General features: G+C 33.8%; 2 protein-coding genes across 5 annotated transcripts in view; both read right to left on the bottom strand.

Annotated features, from left to right (window-relative positions):
• Window positions 1-1,226: 1,226 nt before the first annotated feature.
• On the bottom strand, window positions 1,227-1,598 carry LOC132552434 (uncharacterized). The gene has a single exon (XM_060216601.1). It carries the CDS (start codon window positions 1,596-1,598, stop codon window positions 1,227-1,229), a length of 372 nt encoding a protein of 123 aa, XP_060072584.1.
• Window positions 1,599-4,277: 2,679 nt separating this feature from the next.
• LOC132552484 (collagen alpha-2(IX) chain-like) overlaps window positions 4,278-23,141 on the bottom strand; it is a 50,501-nt gene continuing 31,637 nt past the window's right edge. The window contains exons 10-16 of one of the 4 annotated variants that reach the window (XM_060216661.1): window positions 18,101-18,254; window positions 17,592-17,699; window positions 17,019-17,150; window positions 12,030-12,149; window positions 9,931-10,059; window positions 8,867-8,981; window positions 5,993-6,081 (exon numbers count right to left, since the gene is read on the bottom strand). In XM_060216661.1, coding sequence (XP_060072644.1) covers window positions 8,896-8,981; window positions 9,931-10,059; window positions 12,030-12,149; window positions 17,019-17,150; window positions 17,592-17,699; window positions 18,101-18,254 — 729 coding nt within the window. In that variant the 3' untranslated portion in view covers window positions 5,993-6,081; window positions 8,867-8,895. Of the gene's footprint in view, window positions 6,082-8,866; window positions 8,982-9,930; window positions 10,060-12,029; window positions 12,150-17,018; window positions 17,151-17,591; window positions 17,700-18,100; window positions 18,255-23,141 lie in introns of all 4 variants that reach the window. The other 3 variants (XM_060216662.1, XM_060216660.1, XM_060216663.1) reach the window with 3 other exon arrangements.

Genomic DNA, 23,141 nt, shown 5'->3' with positions numbered 1-23,141 from the left:
AGTATGTGTGATCATTGTCTCTTATATCTGCTACTTCATATAAACAAATTCATATTGATTGCAGATTCACGATAAAAGCTGTAAAACATAATAAGCACTTCAATGAAATTAATCTGTCTGTCAAAATTGATGTTGCGGATAACGACAGTTCTTGAGTCCACTAGAGACAAATAAAAAGCATACGTGGTGTAATTTGTGGCGGAAAATGTAATAAAACCATTGCCATTAAAATTCACAAACTAATAACATTTCTACAATTAAGAAAAACATCAATACCATATTAGGATTTTCAATTAAATCTGGTATCATAGCTAAACGTAATTTCATACTTAGATGTTTCCATGTATCAACAGTCCAAGTAAAATGATAATAACGACCATGAACTTCTCCAACAGGCCAAATAAAAGGACTATAACGACCACGAACTTCTCCAACAGGCCAAGATAAAGGATTATACCGACCATGAACTTCTCCAACAGGCCAAGTAAAAGGACTTTAACGACCATGAACTTCTCCAACAGGCCAAGTAAAAGGACTATAACGACCATGAACTTCTCCAACAGGCCAAGTAAAAGGACTATAACGACCATGAACTTCTCCAACAGGCCAAGTAAAAGGACTATAACGACCTAACACTTCTCCAACAGGCCAAGTAAAAGGACTATAACGACAATGAACTTCTCCAACAGGCCAAGTAAAAGGACTATAACGACCATGAACTTCTCCAACAGGCCAAGTAAAAGGACTTTAACGACCATGAACTTCTCCAACAGGCCAAGTAAAAGGACTATAACGACCATGAACTTCTCCAACAGGCCAAGTAAAAGGATTATACCGACCATGAACTTCTCCAACAGGCCAAGTAAAAGGACTTTAACGACCACGAACTTCTCCAACAGGCCAAGTAAAAGGATTATACCGACCATGAACTTCTCCAACAGGCCAAGTAAAAGGACTTTAACGACCACGAACTTCTCCAACAGGCCAAGTAAAAGGACTTTAACGACCATGAACTTCTCCAACAGGCCAAGTAAAAGGACTTTAACGACAACGAACTTCTCCAACAGGCCAAGTAAAAGGACTTTAACGACCATGAACTTCTCCAACAGGCCAAGTAAAAGGACTATAACGACCATGAACTTCTCCAACAGGCCAAGTAAAAGGACTTTAACGACCATGAACTTCTCCAACAGGCCAAGTAAAAGGACTATAACGACCATGAACTTCTAACACAGACCAAGTAAAAGGATTATATCGACCATCAACTTCTCCAACAGGCCAAGTAAAAGGACTTTAACGGCATAACACTTCTCCAACAGGCCAAGTAAAAGGACTATAACGACCATGAACTTCTCCAACAGGCCAAGTAAAAGGACTTTAACGACCATGAACTTCTCCAACAGGCCAAGTACAAGGATTATACCGACCATGAACTTCTCCAACAGGCCAAGTAACAGGATTAGAACGACCATGAACTTCTCCAACAGGCCAAGTAAAAGGATTATACCGACCATGAACTTCTCCAACAGGCCAAGTAAAAGGACTATAACGACCATGAACTTCTCCAACAGGCCAAGTAAAAGGACTTTAACGACCATGAACTTCTCCAACAGGCCAAGTACAAGGATTATATCGACCACGAATTCCCAACAGGCCAAGTAAAAGGATTATATCGACCATGAACTTCTCCAACAGGCCAAGTAAAAGGAATATAACGACCTAACACTTCTCCAACAGGCCAAGTAAAAGGACTTTAACGACCATGAACTTCTCCAACAGGCCAAGTAAAAGGATTATAACGACCATGAACTTCTCCAACAGGCCAAGTAAAAGGACTATAACGACCATGAACTTCTCCAACAGGCCAAGTAAAAGGACTATAACGACCATGAACTTCTCCAACAGGCCAAGTAAAAGGATTATAACGACCATGAACTTCTCCAACAGGCCAAGTAAAAGGACTTTAACGACCTTTTATTTAATTGTAATGATATGTATACGGAAGAGAACAAGAGCACGCGTTTTTCATTCTGAAGAAGTCGCCCTCAGATATTACAATTTTAAGCACCAACATGTTATTCTCATGAATTAGATGTAAATATTCTATAATACCATAATTTCGTAATATTGAAATTGCTAAATTTACCAAACTGCATTTTTTACAATCATGTTTTTAAGTTGTTTTGTTAGTTTGCTTCTGAAGTCCATTTTGTACCGGCGCCCCTTCACTTGTTTTTACGTTTATACGCGGGAACAGTCTTTTCGAAAATAGTTCTAATAAATGTATTAACTTATTGGCCCTAGTCATGAACAATGTATTTTGAGTTGACATGTCATATAAAAAGAGTCAAAAGGAAACGAAAATGAAAAATGGCAAGAGAAAGACAAAGGGATCCTGGTAATGTCATGTTCTCAACATAAGAACTTCGTGACTGGCAATATATTTTATAACGTACACTGATATTTGGCAAAAGTATGGTGACGACCATACAAAGTTGTTTTGTTTTTCATGTGGAGGTCTGACTCTATTAATGAAATAAATTTACTATAAATAAGTATTTAAATATCGGAGAATTTGTTAGATATCAATTCTAACGTCTGAGGAGTAAGAATCACGATGTGAAAAAATTGCATTATAATGTTATACAAGAATCATCATGCTTATGATACAACAGTGCTAAGTAGCTAAGACACATTAGTCATTTGACGATATTATGTATCTACGTTACGTGGTTATATAATTTGTTATAGGAAAGGAATTCTGCAAACTCTTCAATATACTAAAACCTTTTCTCCCATCCAACGTTTTTGTAGAGTCGTTTAAAAAAATGCTGCAAATGATGAATGTTGTCTTATACAAAAAGATACCAATTTTCTTACATTATTTCACGATGAGGATACCATTTTATCGTACGACTTATTCCCATCAGTTGCGGTAGAGCTATATCGTTTTGGTCGCCAGATTGAATGACTAAAGGGGAACAACTCCCATTCTAAGCGATGACTGTGTCTATGATAATTAATTTTAACATTTGTGTTCAGGGTAAAAATGGGTAGACACGACAAAACTAACCTGGATAACTCATCATTCAAGTCTTTTAATCATTATAGAAAAACAAACGTCTATGTATAATTGTTTTCAAGATTGTTTATTGGAGACGATATTGATGTCCTATTTATTTTTGTTATATCACATTTTATATCTCTTAAAGATTTATGGAATCTTTGATCTGAATCACTTCTTATCACTAAAACATGTGGAATTTTAGTTTAGGTGTCATTTTAACACTGTATGTTAGAACGTTGAATTCGAGTTAAATTGTTTGTTTCATTGGGATTAGAGTTTGAAGCGAATTGTCGTTACTGAGTATAATAACTTCTTTTAAATACTAGTAATCATTGTGTTGTCTTCAAATAACTTCGAATTATTTTGTATTCAATTTATTTTGAATTGATTTCCGATCAAGTTGTAATTTCACTAGATTTGACTAGGACTGAATTAAAGTTGGATACCGTTAGTTGGTAAGTATTACACTAAGTGTGTACCAGTTATTAGAACCTTTGCACTGTGCAAAGATTGTGTATATCTGAGTTATCAACTCGTCTTAGGAGGTTTATCAGAAAAGAATAATAAGACATTACGATAGTTCAATAAAAAATGTTTACTTAATTAATGACATCGCGACAGGGAGTTTTATTCTCTACAAGGTTTATTGCTAATACCTTCAGGTAAAGTATGATACATAGTAGTTATTATTGAATGTTGGTGAATAAAAAATATAAATAATAATAATAATAAAAAAAAAATAATAATAATAAACGCCTTCGGACAGTGTGTTAAAATGTTCGGTACTCTGAGTTGGTTTCTTCTTAGAGAAGTTTTACTCTTTCAGGATAGTATAAAGTTTTTCTACTTAAAGACGGGACAGTGTGACAAAGAAACAAAAGTTCGTTCAGTTTCCAAACATCCTCGACTCAAAATAAACTTGAGATTTTGACTAACGCTCTTTTTATCGATAAAAAGTAATTAGAATTGTTTGTCAACTACGACAGACTCCTAAGAGTGACATGTCACCTGAAGTATCCACTCCACCAACTGTTGACCACTACAGTGGTCAGTGGCAGAACCATTAAAAGGGAGAGAGAAAACTGTTAACCATGACTGACAATGGTCATATTATCATTATATATATCAATATAATATCAAATTACAGATTATTTTATAGATTTAATGATCCCTAAATACATTCCCATCAATGATAATCAGACACTACTGGTTGATGTTATTATATTGTTTATTTCACAATCATTGGCACCAGCGGTCAAAATAAGGCACGTGATAAACTGACATCATTATACAAACCTTTAGAAGAAACAAAGTTTGTACCTGGTTTTGTTACCTGCATTGTGTACATACAGTTTGAGTATTATCGATATTTACATGTCGTTAAATTTATTGGCAATGTATAAAATCCCGATATCGGTATAAAAAATATCTTATCTGAATCAATCTAATGACGTAATTCATCATGTGTTGTACCTATTTTCTACAACACCTCTACAGGCTTACATGGTTTCTCCATTACAGCCTTTTTCATTGAGTAAATGAACGATGGATATGTTAACCGTGAAGCTAGAAAATGACATTAATAGTAAACAGGCACCACCACAAAGAGGGCTTAACACATGTCATAAACATCACATGTATCAAATTTCACGCCATGATCATCGAAAGAAATATTTTCAAATATATTACTGTTAAAGTGATTTACGCAATCCAATTTAACTTGCATCCGCATCGAAATAAATGTACAAACACGTGGGACACAAATACGCGTGCATCATATATGTACTTATACACTATAAAAACAAATGACATGTACTGATTATAGAAATGTACATATGCAATAACGAATGAAAAGTTCTAAGATGTAATTGAGTGATATTGACCGACCTAATTACCTCACGTGCCTGGTACATTAGGTACAGAGAATTCTATTAATGATATCAACTGATTCACTAGCGAGAGTACTATAACTGGCCACTGTAAATGCTTAAGCTATATTGAAAAGCAATTAACACACATTTTAGTATATAACATGGTGCTATAATATAAAAGTTTGACACATTTAACAACATACAGAATAAGTTTATTGATATTGAATTTCTGCTATCAAAAACGTACAGCGAACATTTTAAAATTTGTTGACTGAAATACGCTTCATGACGTCATGACATGAATCTCTATTTCAGTGAATAAGGAAGATAAGTTATATCAGTCATATTTCCCATAATTCTAATCGTTTGGCAAATATGTTAAGGCCACTTCAAATCTTTGGTATGGAAATAGATAGAACATTTGTAGAATTGAATTTCTGCAATACGTGATGTATAATGTGATCGACAGTGGGGATGTTACACGTATTTCTACTGTCTTCACAGGATTAAATTACTTACAAAAATATCACATAACACTATCATTCAAATTTCACTTTAGAATACGGATATCGTACACACTGTAAAATATCTAAAATTTTTAATCTAATTTTCGTCTGTACAAAAATATTACAATACATTCCATCACAAATTAACTTGCGGACATCTACATACTTATATATTTGCTTTGCGTATGTTTCGTAAAAATACCATAAAAGTAAAACATTTATTTATAACCGCCTTTAAACTAATATAAAACCTGCCTTTGTATTTTGTTTGAAAATGTACCAATAATAAATCGATTTTCATTGCAAGATCAAAAAAAATAAATCATGGACATCCCTGTCAATAGAAGAATTGTATTTTGTTTATATAAGCTATGGTAACCTGACGTCAGAGAATGTTTCACTTCCGCCACTACGATTTCAGAAGCTTTCATTTGATTAGCTACAAACACGTGATCATTTCCTTTGTTGAATCCTGGAAGGCACTTTGCACATGGCCGGTCAGGCAGTAAGTTGACGAAGCTATCCAACGATTCTCTCATGTTTCCCAGAATTCCTGGTGGCGGAAGCGGAGGTGGTGGTAGATTGTCACAGTCGCAGTCGGCAGGTGTGGTGTGTGACATTGGCAGAGCTGTCGTTTCTGAAAGTACAGTGTATGGTTTTACAAAAATATGCATTTTCATCGATACGCGATTTTGTAGATTATCTCACTTAATTAGTACTAAAATATTTGTCTACATATCATTCCACAGACAGATGAACATATAGACTAAGTGTAACCACGAAAATAATGAAAATAAAAGCTCGATGAAAGTTACATTTTACTCAAGAAGTCGATATTATCTGGTTGTGTACTATATATGTCTTGAAATATGATGAAGACGATTTCTGTTCATGTGTCTTACATAACACGATTGAAATATGATGAAGACGATTTCTGTTCATGTGTCTTACATAACACGATTGAAATATGATGAAGACGATTTCTGTTCATGTGTCTTACATAACACGATTGAAATATGATGAAGACGATTTATGTTCATGCGTCTTACATAACACGATTGAAATATGATGAAGACGATTTCTGTTCATGTGTCTTACATAACACGATTGAAATATGATGAAGACGATTTATGTTCATGTGTCTTACATAACACGATTGAAATATGATGAAGACGATTTCTGTTTATGTGTCTTACATAACACGATTGAAATATGATGAAGACGATTTCTGTTTATGTGTCTTACATAACACGATTGAAATATGATGAAGACGATTTATGTTCATGTGTCTTACATAACACGATTGAAATATGATGAAGACGATTTCTGTTTATGTGTCTTACATAACACGATTGAAATATGATGAAGACGATTTCTGTTTATGTGTCTTACATAACACGATTGAAATATGATGAAGACGATTTCTGTTTATGTGTCTTACATAACACGATTGAAATATGATGAAGACGATTTATGTTCATGTGTCTTACATAACACGATTGAAATATGATGAAGACGATTTCTGTTTATGTGTCTTACATAACACGATTGAAATATGATGAAGACGATTTCTGTTTATGTGTCTTACATAACACGATTGAATATGATGAAGACGATTTCTGTTCATGTGTCTTACATAACACGATTAAAATATGATGAAGACGATTTCTGTTTGTGTGAAGACGATTTCTGTTCATGTGTCTTACATAACACGATTGAAATATGATGAAGACGATTTCTGTTCATGTGTCTTACATAACACGATTAAAATATGATGAAGACGATTTCTGTTTGTGTGAAGACGATTTCTGTTTGTGTGAAGACGATTTCTGTTTATGTGTCACGATTACAATGAACACGACAAAAGAAACAATACATCTGCCTTTTTTCTGTTTCATGACTTGTAATTCTAAAGTATTTGAGTAATTGAGAACATAGAGACTATACTGAAATCGTTCCAGTTCGGAAACATAATTTACGATTTTATCCAGACTATAGTTATTTACTCTTAATACAACAACTCAGTGAAGTAAAATATGATAAAAACCATTGATAGATTGATGCAGATTTAACATATTAAACACTACTTTAATGTAACAGTGTCTTATCCTTAGAATAAATCATGATTCAAAATGGAAATTTACTAATACAGTATATGTAAAATGAGTCATTTAAAATGATACAATAGTTTACTTTTTATTGATATGCACGACTTAAACAGCGTTGACAGTGTTGTAAATGCTATTAGCATATCAATATTTAGCACACATCTGTGATAATCTACAAGCAACACAACAGGACTACCCACTACTGGCACAACATCGCATAAACTACACAACATATCAATTTACATGATGTTGAGCAGATAAAGAGAAAATAATCAAAAGTGACGTTTAAAAAAGAACTGTTAAAAATTATTCAATACAAAGCATATATTAATATCATACACTTACATTATGTACATACAAACACTCTAAAATATACATCTTAATAACAGTTGGACAAAACAATATTTATTCAACATCTACTTTATACAAAACAAATCGAACATACACAGCTTAATTGCATACTAAACATACAAACGTTTAACAAACAAATTCACAACACCATGTGCACACAACAGCCATGATTTAAACAGGTAATTGCATTTTTGTCCTCATTTAATAGATCTTGAATTTAAATTAAAATTGTATTAATATGTTGGTATTTGTAGAAACGACGTTTGAACATGAAAAGCATATCGAGACAAGCACTATATAGTTTGATAAATACAACTGAAAGAAATTTCTTGTGGAGGAATCAATTTTCTGTTTTAGTAACGATCATCCAGATATTTAGTTTTCTAACATGAAAATCAATCCGACACCAGCAATTTTAATAAGATATCCATGTAAAGAGTGACAGCTGGATTGACCAAAGGGAAAGAAATTCATTGGTGTCCATCAATTTCACAAGAAATACTTTTGGTATTATAGAAAGTATAAAAAATTTATATTCATAATATGTCGAGTCAATCTTTTTCAATAAGTGTATTAAAGAAACATTGTGAAGTCGGTTAACCAATCTTCACTAAGAAGTAGATAACGATTAAATCCTGTGTACAAGAGGAAGTGAAATTTCCTGTTCATTATTATTAGGTGCTAGGATCAACACAGAAGCTTTGATATAACGATCAAATACAACACTTAAACACTAGAAATTACACACTGACAACAAAATTAATGTCTAAAGTCTTTGAAAAGAACTTTCAACAGCAATGCAACGAAAGAAGGTATAGAGTGATTAAAAAAGTCGTAACTCACGAAGAGAGGCGGATTGTAAACATTCCGAAAAGCACGTTTAACATGGTTAATGCAGTCTGAAGGTTAAAGGAGCGACAATATGGAAATAAATGACATAATGATAATTATGGAAGCACATACGTAATACATATCATGCGGGTTTGGTGAAATTATGGGATATCTCCTCGTGGTGGTCTAGTCTCGTCATCATCGCCATCACCACTCCCTGGGCCGTCCGTTCCTCCAATTTCAAAACCTGTAGGAGAGAGTTAACACTGGACTGTATGTTAAGGATGGTACAAGTTGAGCCCCAGGTCCATTGTGAAAAGGACCAATAACGTCGTTTAGACAAATAAATGTAAGCGAACATTGCCGCAAATCTTGCCATATACAGCGCAGCACTACACCAGAAATATATTCTGAAGCAATGTTTTATTTGCGCCACAAAGAGTGACATGACAAAGCTAGCAATTCATATTTTCTTTTCTTTGATTTTTTTTTCGGATCCATTACATTACTCAACATCATGTTCACTACTGCAATAGCATACAGATTAAAACTTTAATAATGACCCGATATCATATACATGCAACATGTTAACAAAGGTCATGGCACACTTGTGAAAGAGGGTTTATCTCAGAATGGTGGGCATGCTGGTGATTTTCTATGAAAGGATAGTGTAGTGGTGAGGTTGTAATTAGCGTTTCAAAATGGCATGCAGTTGTTTTACATGTTTCTCTTGTGTGAATCTACCCCAGCAATGAACCCATTTGTTCTGTTCAACAATTCGACACAAAAACTGTTTATAATATATGGTGACGTACATTTACGCTAACGTGACAATATCATACTATATTGTATTGTGACTAGCGTTACTAAAATAGCATTACACGTGGTATTTATAGCGAATAATCCATATTTCTAAACACATATAAATTAGACTATTCATGTTGATTTACAGGACATTTCAACAGACAGTAAACTTTAAATCTACCAATTCTATTGTTGAGGATAAAAAGGCTATAACTAGCGTTTACTATTCCGACGAATGCACAGTTGTTACGATATCTAGAAGTATGGATTATATCATTACCTATTATCTTATCTTAGAAACGAAAAGTGACGTAATACAATTTAAACACGTGATTTATGTCAGGTGATGAAACAGACATACCTTCTGTGGTGAAGATCCTGACATGACTTACCACACATTTCCAAGTCCTCATCTGAATTATCGCCACAATCATCGTTGTCATTGCACATCAATGAATTGCCAATGCATTTCTTATTATTACACTGGAACTGGGATGGTAAACATGGGGAGGATTTCTTTCCTGGAAATTAAGAAAAATTGCCTAATGGATGCTTAATTTCCAGAAAGAAGATTGCACAGCAAACGACGGTAAGACTTTCCATACAAATGTCTTCGTCGTGAGGACTTGATTTCGTGAAAACAGGCAAAAGTGATGTATGTCGCATTTTGATATATTCTTTGTATTCTTATATCGGAAACAATTAATTTTAGGATTATTTTCGCACGGTTCTTAATAGACATTATATCGAATTATCCATTTAGTTTGAATTTAGTCACGTGATCACATCATTGTAGATATTTTTCATTTAACCGCCGCTTGTATGTAAAGTTTATTCTAGTTTCTGTTAAAAAACGTAACAGCAGTACACTGCTGTTATGACACCCTCTGTATATTCATCATCGCAATAAGGAGGTGTAATGACGACGATGATCAGTTGGACGATTCTGTCGACGAGTCATCATTATCAAATTAATATTAATAGGGACCTGTTTCATCAGATCATCAGATATATCTAGATAAAGGCATGTGTTGATCAGATAAACCTTAAAATCGTTGTGTTTTGATCGAAAATCTGATGTGTAAGCCAGAGTAGAAACGTAACAAAGTCAATTAGTATATGACATCGGGTTCGAACTAAGAGCAAATGAAGACATGCAATGGCACGAATTAAACCAAAGGGTGGTAAAAGGGATATGGTCACGAAAGTTGAAAGATGTAGACAGGCTTTAGCTGAAAAACTATTACGCTGGTTGACAATTTGAATGTACGCTTGAAGCCGCATCAGCCCATACGAAGCCATATCACATGATGTAAGTTCCGTTTTCATGCGCGTTGGGAGGCTAAGCAATGTAACAGTTACACATCAATAGCGAAGGTGTTTATTGGCCATCTCTAATGCCGATGTATGACAAGTTGCCATGCGACTACTTAATAATAAAATTAATAAAAATTCAGACTCTTTATCACTCTCAACTGTATTTAACTTTTTACAGAAGGTTATCTGTGAAAATCTTTCGTGATATTCACTGGTTCTATGAAAGACTAATACTTTGTTTCCTTCCTGTAAGATAACATACCTGAATTTACAATGATGTTAATAATTAAGTAACTACTAAATTACTACTGTTTGAAAGTTGACATGTCAAAGTGAAAATATCGCAAACCTCGTGACAAGAAGAGTAGTGTATAAAACAATGATAACACACATAGGTGTTGCAACAATCTAGAGTCACGATACAACCAACTTCAGAACGACCTCTGGAGGTCATTTAGAACATCTGGCGAAGCTCAAAATGTGACATGCGCAATGAAGATCCATCGTAAGCTTATTGATTACGTTTCAAGATGATAACTAAGACTGTTCGTCAGAAAAGGGAAACGGTATCAAAATGTACACTGACCGTTTACAGACAACTTGAATAGATAACAATGGCCTACCAAGACCTCATCTCATCAGCATTAAGGACATTTCAAGTTCTTAAGGAATGACCGTTACATTTAAAAGTCCACTGAATACCGTCTTTGATATCCGATGATACTCAAAATGGGACATTAATAATCAGTAATTATGTTCCTAATGTAATAAGCAGACTTATTAAGTACTTCTCCGGAAATACAAAGCCAGTTCTAAATGTGGCAAGCGCAATCAAGAAATCCGGATTATCTAAATAGAGGAACTCCTGCAATATTTCGTCAGAAATAGTGGTCACAAAATTTGAATGCCACAATATCTAAAATGGTACTTATTTAACTAAATTTGTAATAGTTCTATTTGTTTTCATTTGCTTATGTCATAAAGCGAGTGTGATGTAATGATGTTAAGACCTATTCATTACCGAAATATACCTCGCATAACAACTACGTGCCGTTTCTCACACAAATATGTTTTGGTGTTAGAAAAAAGACGTGCCACACATAACCGAAGCATGAATGTTATTGATGTGACAAACACCATGGACTTATTATAGTTATATCAAATCACGACTTACCACACACGGCCTCGGATTCGTCTGACGAGTCATCACAATCTTCGTAATTGTCGCACTTGAAGTCCCCGGGTATACATTGCCCGCTGTTACAGCGGAACTCGTCAGGGCTACATTTGGGACCTGTCTCGGAACAAGGAAGCATGGTAATATCCGAAGCGTACTAGGGGTGTACGCTACATTTGTACAAGCACATTTAACATACTAAGGCTGATACATATCAAATCCGAAATATAATTCTATATATAAAATATTAAATACGTGGTCAAGTTACAGACTAAGTTGGACAACAAAACTATTAAATACCATAAAAAACAATGCACACATATTGAAATCATAGCAGCATTAGAATAGATGAAATAAACAAGACCTCCCATTAATCCCGTATAAATCCAAAGTGGTTCTAGTTTTATATTGATGTAGCTAAGTATCTTTATCCTACAACTGGTGCCGTCATTGTCAGGTACCTTGTCAGTTTTGTTCTATTTTCCACATTTTAGCTTTACCGTTCACTGTTATAAATTTCTGATGTACAAGGAAATCTTTCCTAAAATAAATAATTTTATTGATTGTGTTAAACAAGTTTATTCAGAAAAAGTTATAACATTCCTATTGTATACTTTGAAATGTGAAACTCATGATATTTCCTCGCGGAGGCATTAGACCTATTTGAGTGCACGTCATTAAGCTCAATTCAAATGAACGTCAGCGACAGCTAATTGCATTTTAACACAAGCTGTTGAAGTCTCCATTATCAAATTTTCAATTAATTTTGTATTACTAATAGAATGCTGTGGCCATAATATTAAAACAGAAAAGACATCTTTCTAAATTCCGGACTGGATTGTCCACACAAATGATTTGTTTTAATCTATGTCAAATACTGACAAGAAGTCAATGTGTTTGAAAAGGAATTTGTGATTGTCCTCATTACTCTGACCCATTTGCACAAAACTTTTGTAAACATTTGTAACCATGAACATAGCAAAAATAGGCTCGGACGATACTATCATTGCTGGGTGCAATTATCACGATTAAAGTGATTATAGATATTTGAAGTCAGTACAATTTCACAGTTGAATGAACCAAAAAACCTGAGATCATTGATGCACGTAGTATCAAAGTGCTATATTTCTTGCAAAGATTTCGCAAGGTTAGTTAAGAGGTATTTGAGAATTGTTGCATTAGTTTACTAATTTGACATGGATTAAGCAATAAAGGACGGGTCCCTGATTTTCTGAGACGATTTAAAATGTAATGTAACCATGACAACATGAAAACATTGGGATAGACAAGAAACAGTTTTATTGAAACAAATGAATTTCTTTTTCTCTTGATAAACCTTGATAAATACATGATATGGTTCCAATGGAAATGGTAATCAATACTGCTGTTATAACGAAAGGCAGTAGTATAAATAGATTTAAATAACATTGACTGAAGAGACTTAATTATTCCTTGTGGAGATAAAAGTGCGTACTAAGGAAAGTGCATACCATAACGGAAAAAAACAAATGTACAGAAAATTGAAAGAATTCAGCATTGATAAGACAAACCAAGCTTTCGGAACACCCAATGACAAATACAGAAGAAAGAGAATGTTGTATATGACGTACAAATAAGAAGACAATTACTCCAAGGAGAGAGCGAAGGAGAAATACATCAAGACGGAAATTACAGACACGGAACTTACCCAAAAAAGGAGGAAATTACAGACACGGAATTTACCCAAAAAAGGAGGAAATTACAGACACGGAACTTACTGAAAACAAGGAGGAAATTACAGACACGGAACTTACTCCAAAAAGGAGGAAATTACAGACACCGAACTTACTCAAAACAAGGAGGAAATTACAGACACCGAACTTACTCAAAAAAGGAGGAAATTACAGACACGGAACTTACTCCAAAAAGGAGGAAATTACAGACACCGAACTTACTCCAAAAAGGAGGAAATTACAGACACGGAACTTACTCCAAAAAGGAGGAAATTACAGACACCGAACTTACTCAAAAAAGGAGGAAATTACAGACACGGAACTTACTCCAAAAAGGAGGAAATTACAGACACCGAACTTACTCAAAACAAGGAGGAAATTACAGACACCGAACTTACTCCAAAAAGGAGGAAATTACAGACACCGAACTTACTCCAAAAAGGAGGAAATTACAGACACGGAACTTACTCCAAAAAGGAGGAAATTACAGACACGGAACTTACTCAAAAAAGGAGGAAATCACAGACACGGAACTTACTCAAAAAAGGAGGAAATCACAGACACGGAACTTACTCCAAAAAGGAGGAAATTACAGACACGGAACTTACTCCAAAAAGGAGGAAATTACAGACACGGAACTTACTCCAAAAAGGAGGAAATTACAGACACGGAACTTACTCCAAAAAGGAGGAAATTACAGACACGGAACTTACTCCAGAAAGGAGGAAATTACAGACACCGAACTTACTCAAAAAAGGAGGAAATCACAGACACGGAACTTACTCCAAAAAGGAGGAAATTACAGACACGGAACTTACTCAAAAAAGGAGGAAATTACAGACACGGAACTTACTCCAGAAAGGAGGAAATTACAGACACGGAACCTACTCAAAAAAGGAGGAAATTACAGACACCGAACTTACTCCAAAAAGGAGGAAATTACAGACACGGAACTTACTCAAAAAAGGAGGAAATTACAGACACCGAACTTACTCAAAAAAGGAGGAAATTACAGACACGGAACTTACTCAAAAAAGGAGGAAATTACAGACACCGAACTTACTCCAAAAAGGAGGAAATTACAGACACGGAACTTACTCAAAAAAGGAGGAAATTACAGACACCGAACTTACTCCAGAAAAGAAAGGAAATAGGACAAATTCATTGGGGTATAATCATCAAGACACCTCATGACAAACTCGGAATAAAGTAGTATTATTGATTTACCAAAAATATAAGAGTAGAAACACGAGTCAGAGAATACGACTAAATCAAGACGGCAAAGAACACTACAAATTTAATACAAAATGACTAGAATAGATAACAAAGTGGACATCTTAACGGAAAAGCTATAAAAAGTTTGTATTGCATTCTAATTGTTCAGTATTTTTGGTATAAATTAATTTATCACTTTTCAATTGTTAGACAAACGGAAGGCAACATATTTTTATTTCAAAGAAGAAAAAATACAACTAGACCTTCATGCATAATAAGAAAGGAAGAAGAATGCAATCAGCAGGTTGTTGTTCATCTGTATATTATATCAACAATTGAGTATTATAAAAAATAGTTTACGAGTCGTGCAACAAAACATGGAAAAATTATACACAAGTGAGTATTTAACACATAAAAATAATAGAAAATGTTATCAGATCGTTGAAACACCTGAAAAAGAGTAAAATATATTAAGGAGTTATGTGACTGGTGTTATACAGGAGAAGTTACTACTAATGTTACACGGTATTTATGGGACCTGTAAGATGTACGTCACCATATAATACTAGGTTATAGTGATTACAAAATACACCCCACACCATCCTAATGCGAAACCTGTTATAAAGCTGTTATAAAGCATGTATTCAATACAAGCTATTTAAAGTTGAAAGCAGGTGGGATGGTTAAAGCAGTCAAGTTGTTGAAGTCTTAAGTCGATGTCAGTATTTTTGATCTCCGTATACTATATCACGACAAGCATGAATTATTAGAAAGTGTTTGTTATGTCTAAATTTACCTGGGAAATCGGAAGGAGCTAGGCTGAACCATCAAATTTGAGATTGCACAAAAGACACACAGGAGAATATCACTTTCAGTACACATTTTGAAAAGATACAGTAAAGTCAAAGTTTGTATAAAATAAGATAATTAACTTTTATATCATGCTAACATTCAAAAGGATTTTATCTCTAAATGACCAATACAAGAGGATGACAGGACACACTTTAACTCTGTATGACCAATACAAGAGGATGACAGGACACACTTTATCTCTTTATGACCAATACAAGAGGATGACAGGACACACTTTATCTCTAAATGACCAATACAAGAAGATGACAGGACACACTTTATCTCTAAATGACCAATACAAGAAGATGACAGGACACACTTTATCTCTGTATGATCAATACAAGAGGATGACAGGACACACTTTATCTCTAAATGACCAATACAAGAAGATGACAGGACACACTTTATCTCTGTATGATCAATACAAGAGGATGACAGGACAAACTTTATCTCTTTATGATCAATACAAGAGGATAACAGGACACAATTTATCTATATATGACCAATACAAGAGGATGACAGGACACAATTTATCTATATATGACCAATACAAGAGGATGACAGGACACACTTTATCTCTTTATGATCAATACAAGAGGATGACAGGACACAATTTATCTCTATAGGATCAATACAAGAGAATGACAGGACACAATTTATTTCTATACGATCAATACAAGAGGATGACAGGACATACTTAATATGACCAATACAAGAGGATGATAGGACAGACATTACATAGCCAATGATCATTCCTTTCGTGTATTCATCAAAACTACAACTGCGGGTAAAACAGAAAACATATTACTACAGAAATAAAACTTAACCCAGTATTATGAAAGGTAGCACGTTCTTCCGCGCGTCAGTACAACGAGGAAGAATTGTTTTCCTGCTAACACCAATAACTGAACACCAGCATGTCACTAAATTCTACTAATTAAAGGCAGGGTAGGTGAACTACAGTTTTAAGTTAAACAGTCGGGATTAATGCCGCGTGATTTCTCGTTAGTTTTTTTTCTAGAATAATATCACTGATGTCACCTCAAACTGTTAGTCCTGCCTTATACAAAGAGTCAGTAAGTTTAGGTCACAGTGGCGTTGCTGGGTAATGAATATCAATATCATGCAAATAGAGGGTTAAGAAAAGATTGGATGAATGATACTGCCTCAACATGGGGTGGATGGACACGTAAAACGGGAGACTTACCACAGTTGACTGTCTCTCCTTCGTCAGTTCCATCTTCGCAATCGTTGTTGCCATCACACAGAAACGATGTAGCTATACATTTCCTAGTATCGCACAAGAACTGACCTTCTGTACACCTTACCCTACTAGGACCTGAACAAAAACCATCAACAAAGCTAACAGTCAATATCTAACGATCGGGAAAGGTCAGAGAAAGGAAGGAGTCAGAGAAAAATGACCTCTATGTGGTTTAGTGGTTTAGAAATAGATATTTCAACCCGTATACAAGGTTTTTGATAATTCATTTTTATTTGGTACTAGACTTTGAAAGTTTTAGAGTGTTTTTATAAAAAATTTCCACTTTATGTGTCTTTGGATAATTAATTAATTGATTATTATCATTATTATTCAGACATTCAGGCACCTCCCGACATGCAGTCGGATATCTTCCATTTTACTTTTAGTTAAAAATATAGCTTAGACCACTGGATAGGCAAACAAAGAAGAAATCACTTCCTACAGAATTAACGTAATGCATTAAAATAGTTTTCTTGTAAATACGTTCTATAAATAGATCAGGTTGGATATACTCACAGTTCCTCTCGTCTGAACCATCCGGGCAGTCAAAGTCGTTGTCATCACATCTGTACAGTGCGTCAATACATGTTCCATCCGCACATGTGAACTTGTCCGCTGGACAACCTGGATGTAACAAGTTCATTACAAAGTTTGGATAATGTTAAGGAGTTAAGGGACTCTACTGTCTACTTACCTTACGTACAACTTACATTACTCTTTAAGAATCATGGTTTGTGGAGCAACATGAACGACAGAAAATATTGTTTTTCGAACAAAATGTGTCAAGATGGTGTCAACTTTTAATACAAAACTCACTTTATAATTAGACTATGCCAATAAAGTTAATGAACTACTCTAAAATTAATCTATTCTAATATACATAATGCTAAATTTGATTATAGAGACAATTCTTAATGACTGCGTCCTATATACTTTATTTATAACTCAAAGCTTCATTGGAAAATGGAATCTTTGTTAGTGATCATAATAGTTTCATAAAAGTTTCAAGAGTAGCCTCCCCTTACCTGGCCGTGGTGTAGTGGGCGCTGGCGTGACAGGTTGTGGAGGAAGAACTATTATCGTTTTATTTAGTTCGTTTATCTTTTCCTTTATTCCAATAAGGTCGATTTCTAAAATTTCAACTCGGTTACAGCATCGAGTCATATTCGTTATAAGTGTCTGGAATTAAAATGGTGAGATCATAGTACAATAAGTCACATGATTGGCAAAAATTTTGAATCTAAATAAATATTCAACAGAAAAATAGGGGTTTTGTTTTCTATCTTGAGAAAATATTGTCAACAGCAATGTTCAAGAATCAAATAATTCCTTTGAACTCTTAAGATTAGGTAAAATTTGTCAACACCGATTGATATATGTTGTATGTTAAATTGATAGTTTACCTGTGTGTAAATGTTGGTTAACTTGGTGAACACCGATTGATATCTGTTGTATGTTAAATTGATAGTTTACCTGTGTGTAAATGTTGGTTAACTTGGTCAGATTTTTATCTGTTGTATGTTAAATTGATAGTTTACCTGTGTGTAAATGTTGGTTAACTTGGTCAACACCGATTGATATCTGTTGTATGTTAAATTGATAGTTTACCTGTGTGTAAATGTTGGTAAACTTGGTAAGATTTTTATCTGTTGTATGTTAAATTGATAGTTTACCTGTGTGTAAATGTTGGTTAACTTGGTCAACACCGATTGATATCTGTTGTACGTTAAATTGATAGTTTACCTGTGTGTAAATGTTGGTAAACTTGGTAAGATTTTTATCTGTTGTACGTTAAATTGATAGTTTACTTGTAGGTAAATGTTGGTAAACTTGGTAAGATTTTTATCTGTTGTATGTTAAATTGATAGTTTACCTGTGTGTAAATGTTGGTTAACTTGGTGAACACCGATTGATATCTGTTGTATGTTAAATTGATAGTTTACCTGTGTGTAAATGTTGGTTAACTTGGTCAGATTTTTGATATCTGTTGTACGTTAAATTGATAGTTTACCTGTGTGTAAATGTTGGTAAACTTGGTAAGATTTTTATCTGTTGTACGTTAAATTGATAGTTTACCTGTGTGTAAATGTTGGTTAACTTGGTCAACATTTATATCTGTTGTACGTTAGATTGATTGTTTACCTGTGTGTAAATGTTGGTTAACTTGGTGAACACCGATTGATATCTGTTGTATGTTAAATTGATAGTTTACCTGTGTGTAAATGTTGGTTAACTTGGTCAACACTGATTGATATCTGCTCTACGTTAAATTGATAGTTTACCTGTGTGTAAATGTTGGTTAACTTGGTCAACACCGATTGATATCTGTTGTATGTTAAATTGATAGTTTACCTGTGTGTAAATGTTGGTTAACTTGGTGAACACCGATTGATATCTGTTGTATGTTAAATTGATAGTTTACCTGTGTGTAAATGTTGGTTAACTTGGTCAACACTGATTGATATCTGTTGTATGTTAAATTGATAGTTTACCTGTGTGTAAATGTGTAAATTGATATCTGTTGTATGTTAAATTGATAGTTTACCTGTGTGTAAATGTTGGTTAACTTGGTGAACACCGATTGATATCTGTTGTATGTTAAATTGATAGTTTACCTGTGTGTAAATGTTGGTTAACTTGGTTGATATCTGTTGTATGTTAAATTGATAGTTTACCTGTGTGTAAATGTTGGTTAACTTGGTCAACACTGATTGATATCTGCTCTACGTTAAATTGATAGTTTACCTGTGTGTAAATGTTGGTTAACTTGGTGAACACCGATTGATATCTGTTGTATGTTAAATTGATAGTTTACTGTGTGTAAATGTTGGTTAACTTGGTGAACACCGATATATCTGTTGTATGTTAAATTGATAGTTTACCTGTGTGTAAATGTTGGTTAACTTGGTGAACACCGATTGATATCTGTTGTATGTTAAATTGATAGTTTACCTGTGTGTAAATGTTGGTTAACTTGGTGAACACCGATTGATATCTGTTGTATGTTAAATTGATAGTTTACCTGTGTGTAAATGTTGGTTAACTTGGTGAAGATTTTTATATCTGTTGTATGTTAAATTGATAGTTTACCTGTGTGTTTATTTTTGTTTTGTTGGTTTACTACGTTTTATATCTGTTGTATGTTAAATTGATAGTTTACCTGTGTGTAAATGTTGGTTAACTTGGTGAACACCGATTGATATCTGTTGTATGTTAAATTGATAGTTTACCTGTGTGTAAATGTTGGTTAACTTGGTGAACACCGATTGATATCTGTTGTATGTTAAACTGATAGTTTACCTGTGTGTAAATGTTGGTTAACTTGGTCAACACTGATTGTATACGTAAATTGATAGTTTACCTGTGTGTAAATGTTGGTTAACTTGGTAAGATTGATATCTGTTGTACGTTAGATTGATTGTTTACCTGTGTGTAAATGTTGGTTAACTTGGTGAACACCGATTGATATCTGTTGTATGTTAAATTGATAGTTTACCTGTGTGTAAATGTTGGTTAACTTGGTAAGATTTATATCTGTTGTACGTTAGATTGATTGTTTACCTGTGTGTAAATGTTGGTTAACTTGGTGAACACCGATTGATATCTGTTGTATGTTAAATTGATAGTTTACCTGTGTGTAAATGTTGGTAAACTTGGTCAGATTTATATCTGTTGTACGTTAAATTGATAGTTTACCTGTGTGTAAATGTTGGTTAACTTGGTGAACACCGATTGATATCTGCTGTATGTTAAATTGATAGTTTACTTGTGTGTAAATGTTGGTAAACTTGGTAAGATTTTTATCTGTTGTACGTTAAATTGATAGTTTACTTGTAGGTAAATGTTGGTAAACTTGGTCAGATTTATATCTGTTGTATGTTAAATTGATAGTTTACCTGTGTGTAAATGTTGGTTAACTTGGTGTCACCGATTGATATCTGCCTGTGTGTAAATGTTGGTTAACTATCTGTTAAATTGATAGTTTACCTGTGTGTAAATGTTGGTAAACTTGGTTAAATTGAACAGATTTATATCTGTTGTATGTTAAATTGATAGTTTACCTGTGTGTAAATGTTGGTTAACTTGGTGAACACCGATTGATATCTGTTGTATGTTAAATTGATAGTTTACCTGTGTGTAAATGTTGGTTAACTTGGTCAACACTGATTGATATCTGCTCTACGTTAAATTGATAGTTTACCTGTGTGTAAATGTTGGTTAACTTGGTAAGATTTATATCTGTTGTACGTTAAATTGATAGTTTACCTGTGTGTAAATGTTGGTTAACTTGGTGAACACCGATTGATATCTGTTGTATGTTAAATTGATAGTTTACCTGTGTGTAAATGTTGGTTAACTTGGTGAACACCGATTGATATCTGTTGTACGTTAAATTGATAGTTTACCTGTGTGTAAATGTTGGTTAACTTGGTCAACACTGATTGATATCTGCTCTACGTTAAATTGATAGTTTACCTGTGTGTAAATGTTGGTTAACTTGGTGAACACCGATTGATATCTGTTGTATGTTAAATTGATAGTTTACCTGTGTGTAAATGTTGGTTAACTTGGTGATCTGTTGTACGTTAAATTGATTTTTATCTGTTGTATGTTAAATTGATAGTTTACTGTGTGTAAATGTTGTGTGTAACTGTGGTTTTTTATCTGTTGTACGTTAAATTGATAGTTTACTGTGTGTAAAAATTGATAGTTTACCTGTGTGTAAATGTTGGTTAATTGGATAGTTTACCTGTGTGTAAATGTTGGTTAACTTGGTCAAGAGATTGATATCTGTTGTATGTTAAATTGATAGTTTACCTGTGTGTAAATGTTGGTAAACTTGGTAAGATTTTTATCTGTTGTACGTTAAATTGATAGTTTACTTGTAGGTAAATGTTGGTAAACTTGGTCAGATTTATATCTGCTGTATGTTAAATTGATAGTTTACCTGTGTGTAAATGTTGGTAAACTTGGTAAGATTTTTATCTGTTGTACGTTAAATTGATAGTTTACTTGTAGGTAAATGTTGGTAAACTTGGTAATTTTTATCTGTTGGTTAAATTGATAGTTTACAAATGTTGGTTAACTTGGTCAACACTGATTTATATCTGCTGTATGTTAAATTGATAGTTTACCTGTGTGTAAATGTTGGTTAACTTGGTGAACACCGATTGATATCTGTTGTATGTTAAATTGATAGTTTACCTGTGTGTAAATGTTGGTTAACTTGGTCTGTGTAAACACTTTGATATCTGTTGTACGTTAAATTGATAGTTTACCTGTGTGTAAATGTTGGTTAACTTGGTCAACACCGATTGATATCTGTTGTATGTTAAATTGATAGTTTACCTGTGTGTAAATGTTGGTTAACTTGGTGAACACCGATTGATATCTGTTGTATGTTAAATTGATAGTTTACCTGTGTGTAAATGTTGGTTAACTTGGTCAACACTGATTGATATCTGTTGTATGTTAAATTGATAGTTTACCTGTGTGTAAATGTTGGTTAACTTGGTGAACACAGATTGATATCTGTTGTATGTTAAATTGATAGTTTACCTGTGTGTAAATGTTGGTAAACTTGGTAAGATTTTTATCTGTTGTACGTTAACTTGGTCAACTGTTGTATCTGTTGTAAATTGATAGTTTACCTGTGTGTAAATGTTGGTTAACTTGGTGAACACCGATTGATATCTGTTGTATGTTAAATTGATAGTTTACCTGTGTGTAAATGTTGGTTAACTTGGTACCTGTGCGTTAAATTGATTGTTTACCTGTGTGTAAATGTTGGTTAACTTGGTCAACACCGATTGATATCTGTTGTATGTTAAATTGATAGTTTACCTGTGTGTAAATGTTGGTTAACTTGGTGAACACCGATTGATATCTGTTGTATGTTAAATTGATAGTTTACCTGTGTGTAAATGTTGGTTAACTTGGTCAGATTTATATCTGTTGTACGTGTGTGTAAATGTTGGTTATTGTTTACCTGTGTGTAAATGTTGGTTAACTTGGTGAACACCGATTGATATCTGTTGTATGTTAAATTGATAGTTTACCTGTGTG

Source organism: Ylistrum balloti, unplaced genomic scaffold (assembly GCF_031769215.1).
Source record: "Ylistrum balloti isolate Yb309-2 unplaced genomic scaffold, AGI_CSIRO_Ybal_v1 Utg370248, whole genome shotgun sequence".
NCBI classification, from domain to species: Eukaryota; Metazoa; Mollusca; class Bivalvia; order Pectinida; family Pectinidae; genus Ylistrum; species Ylistrum balloti.
The sequence above is the reverse complement of the archived record's forward strand: the minus strand, read 5'-3'. Positions and strand labels throughout refer to the sequence as shown.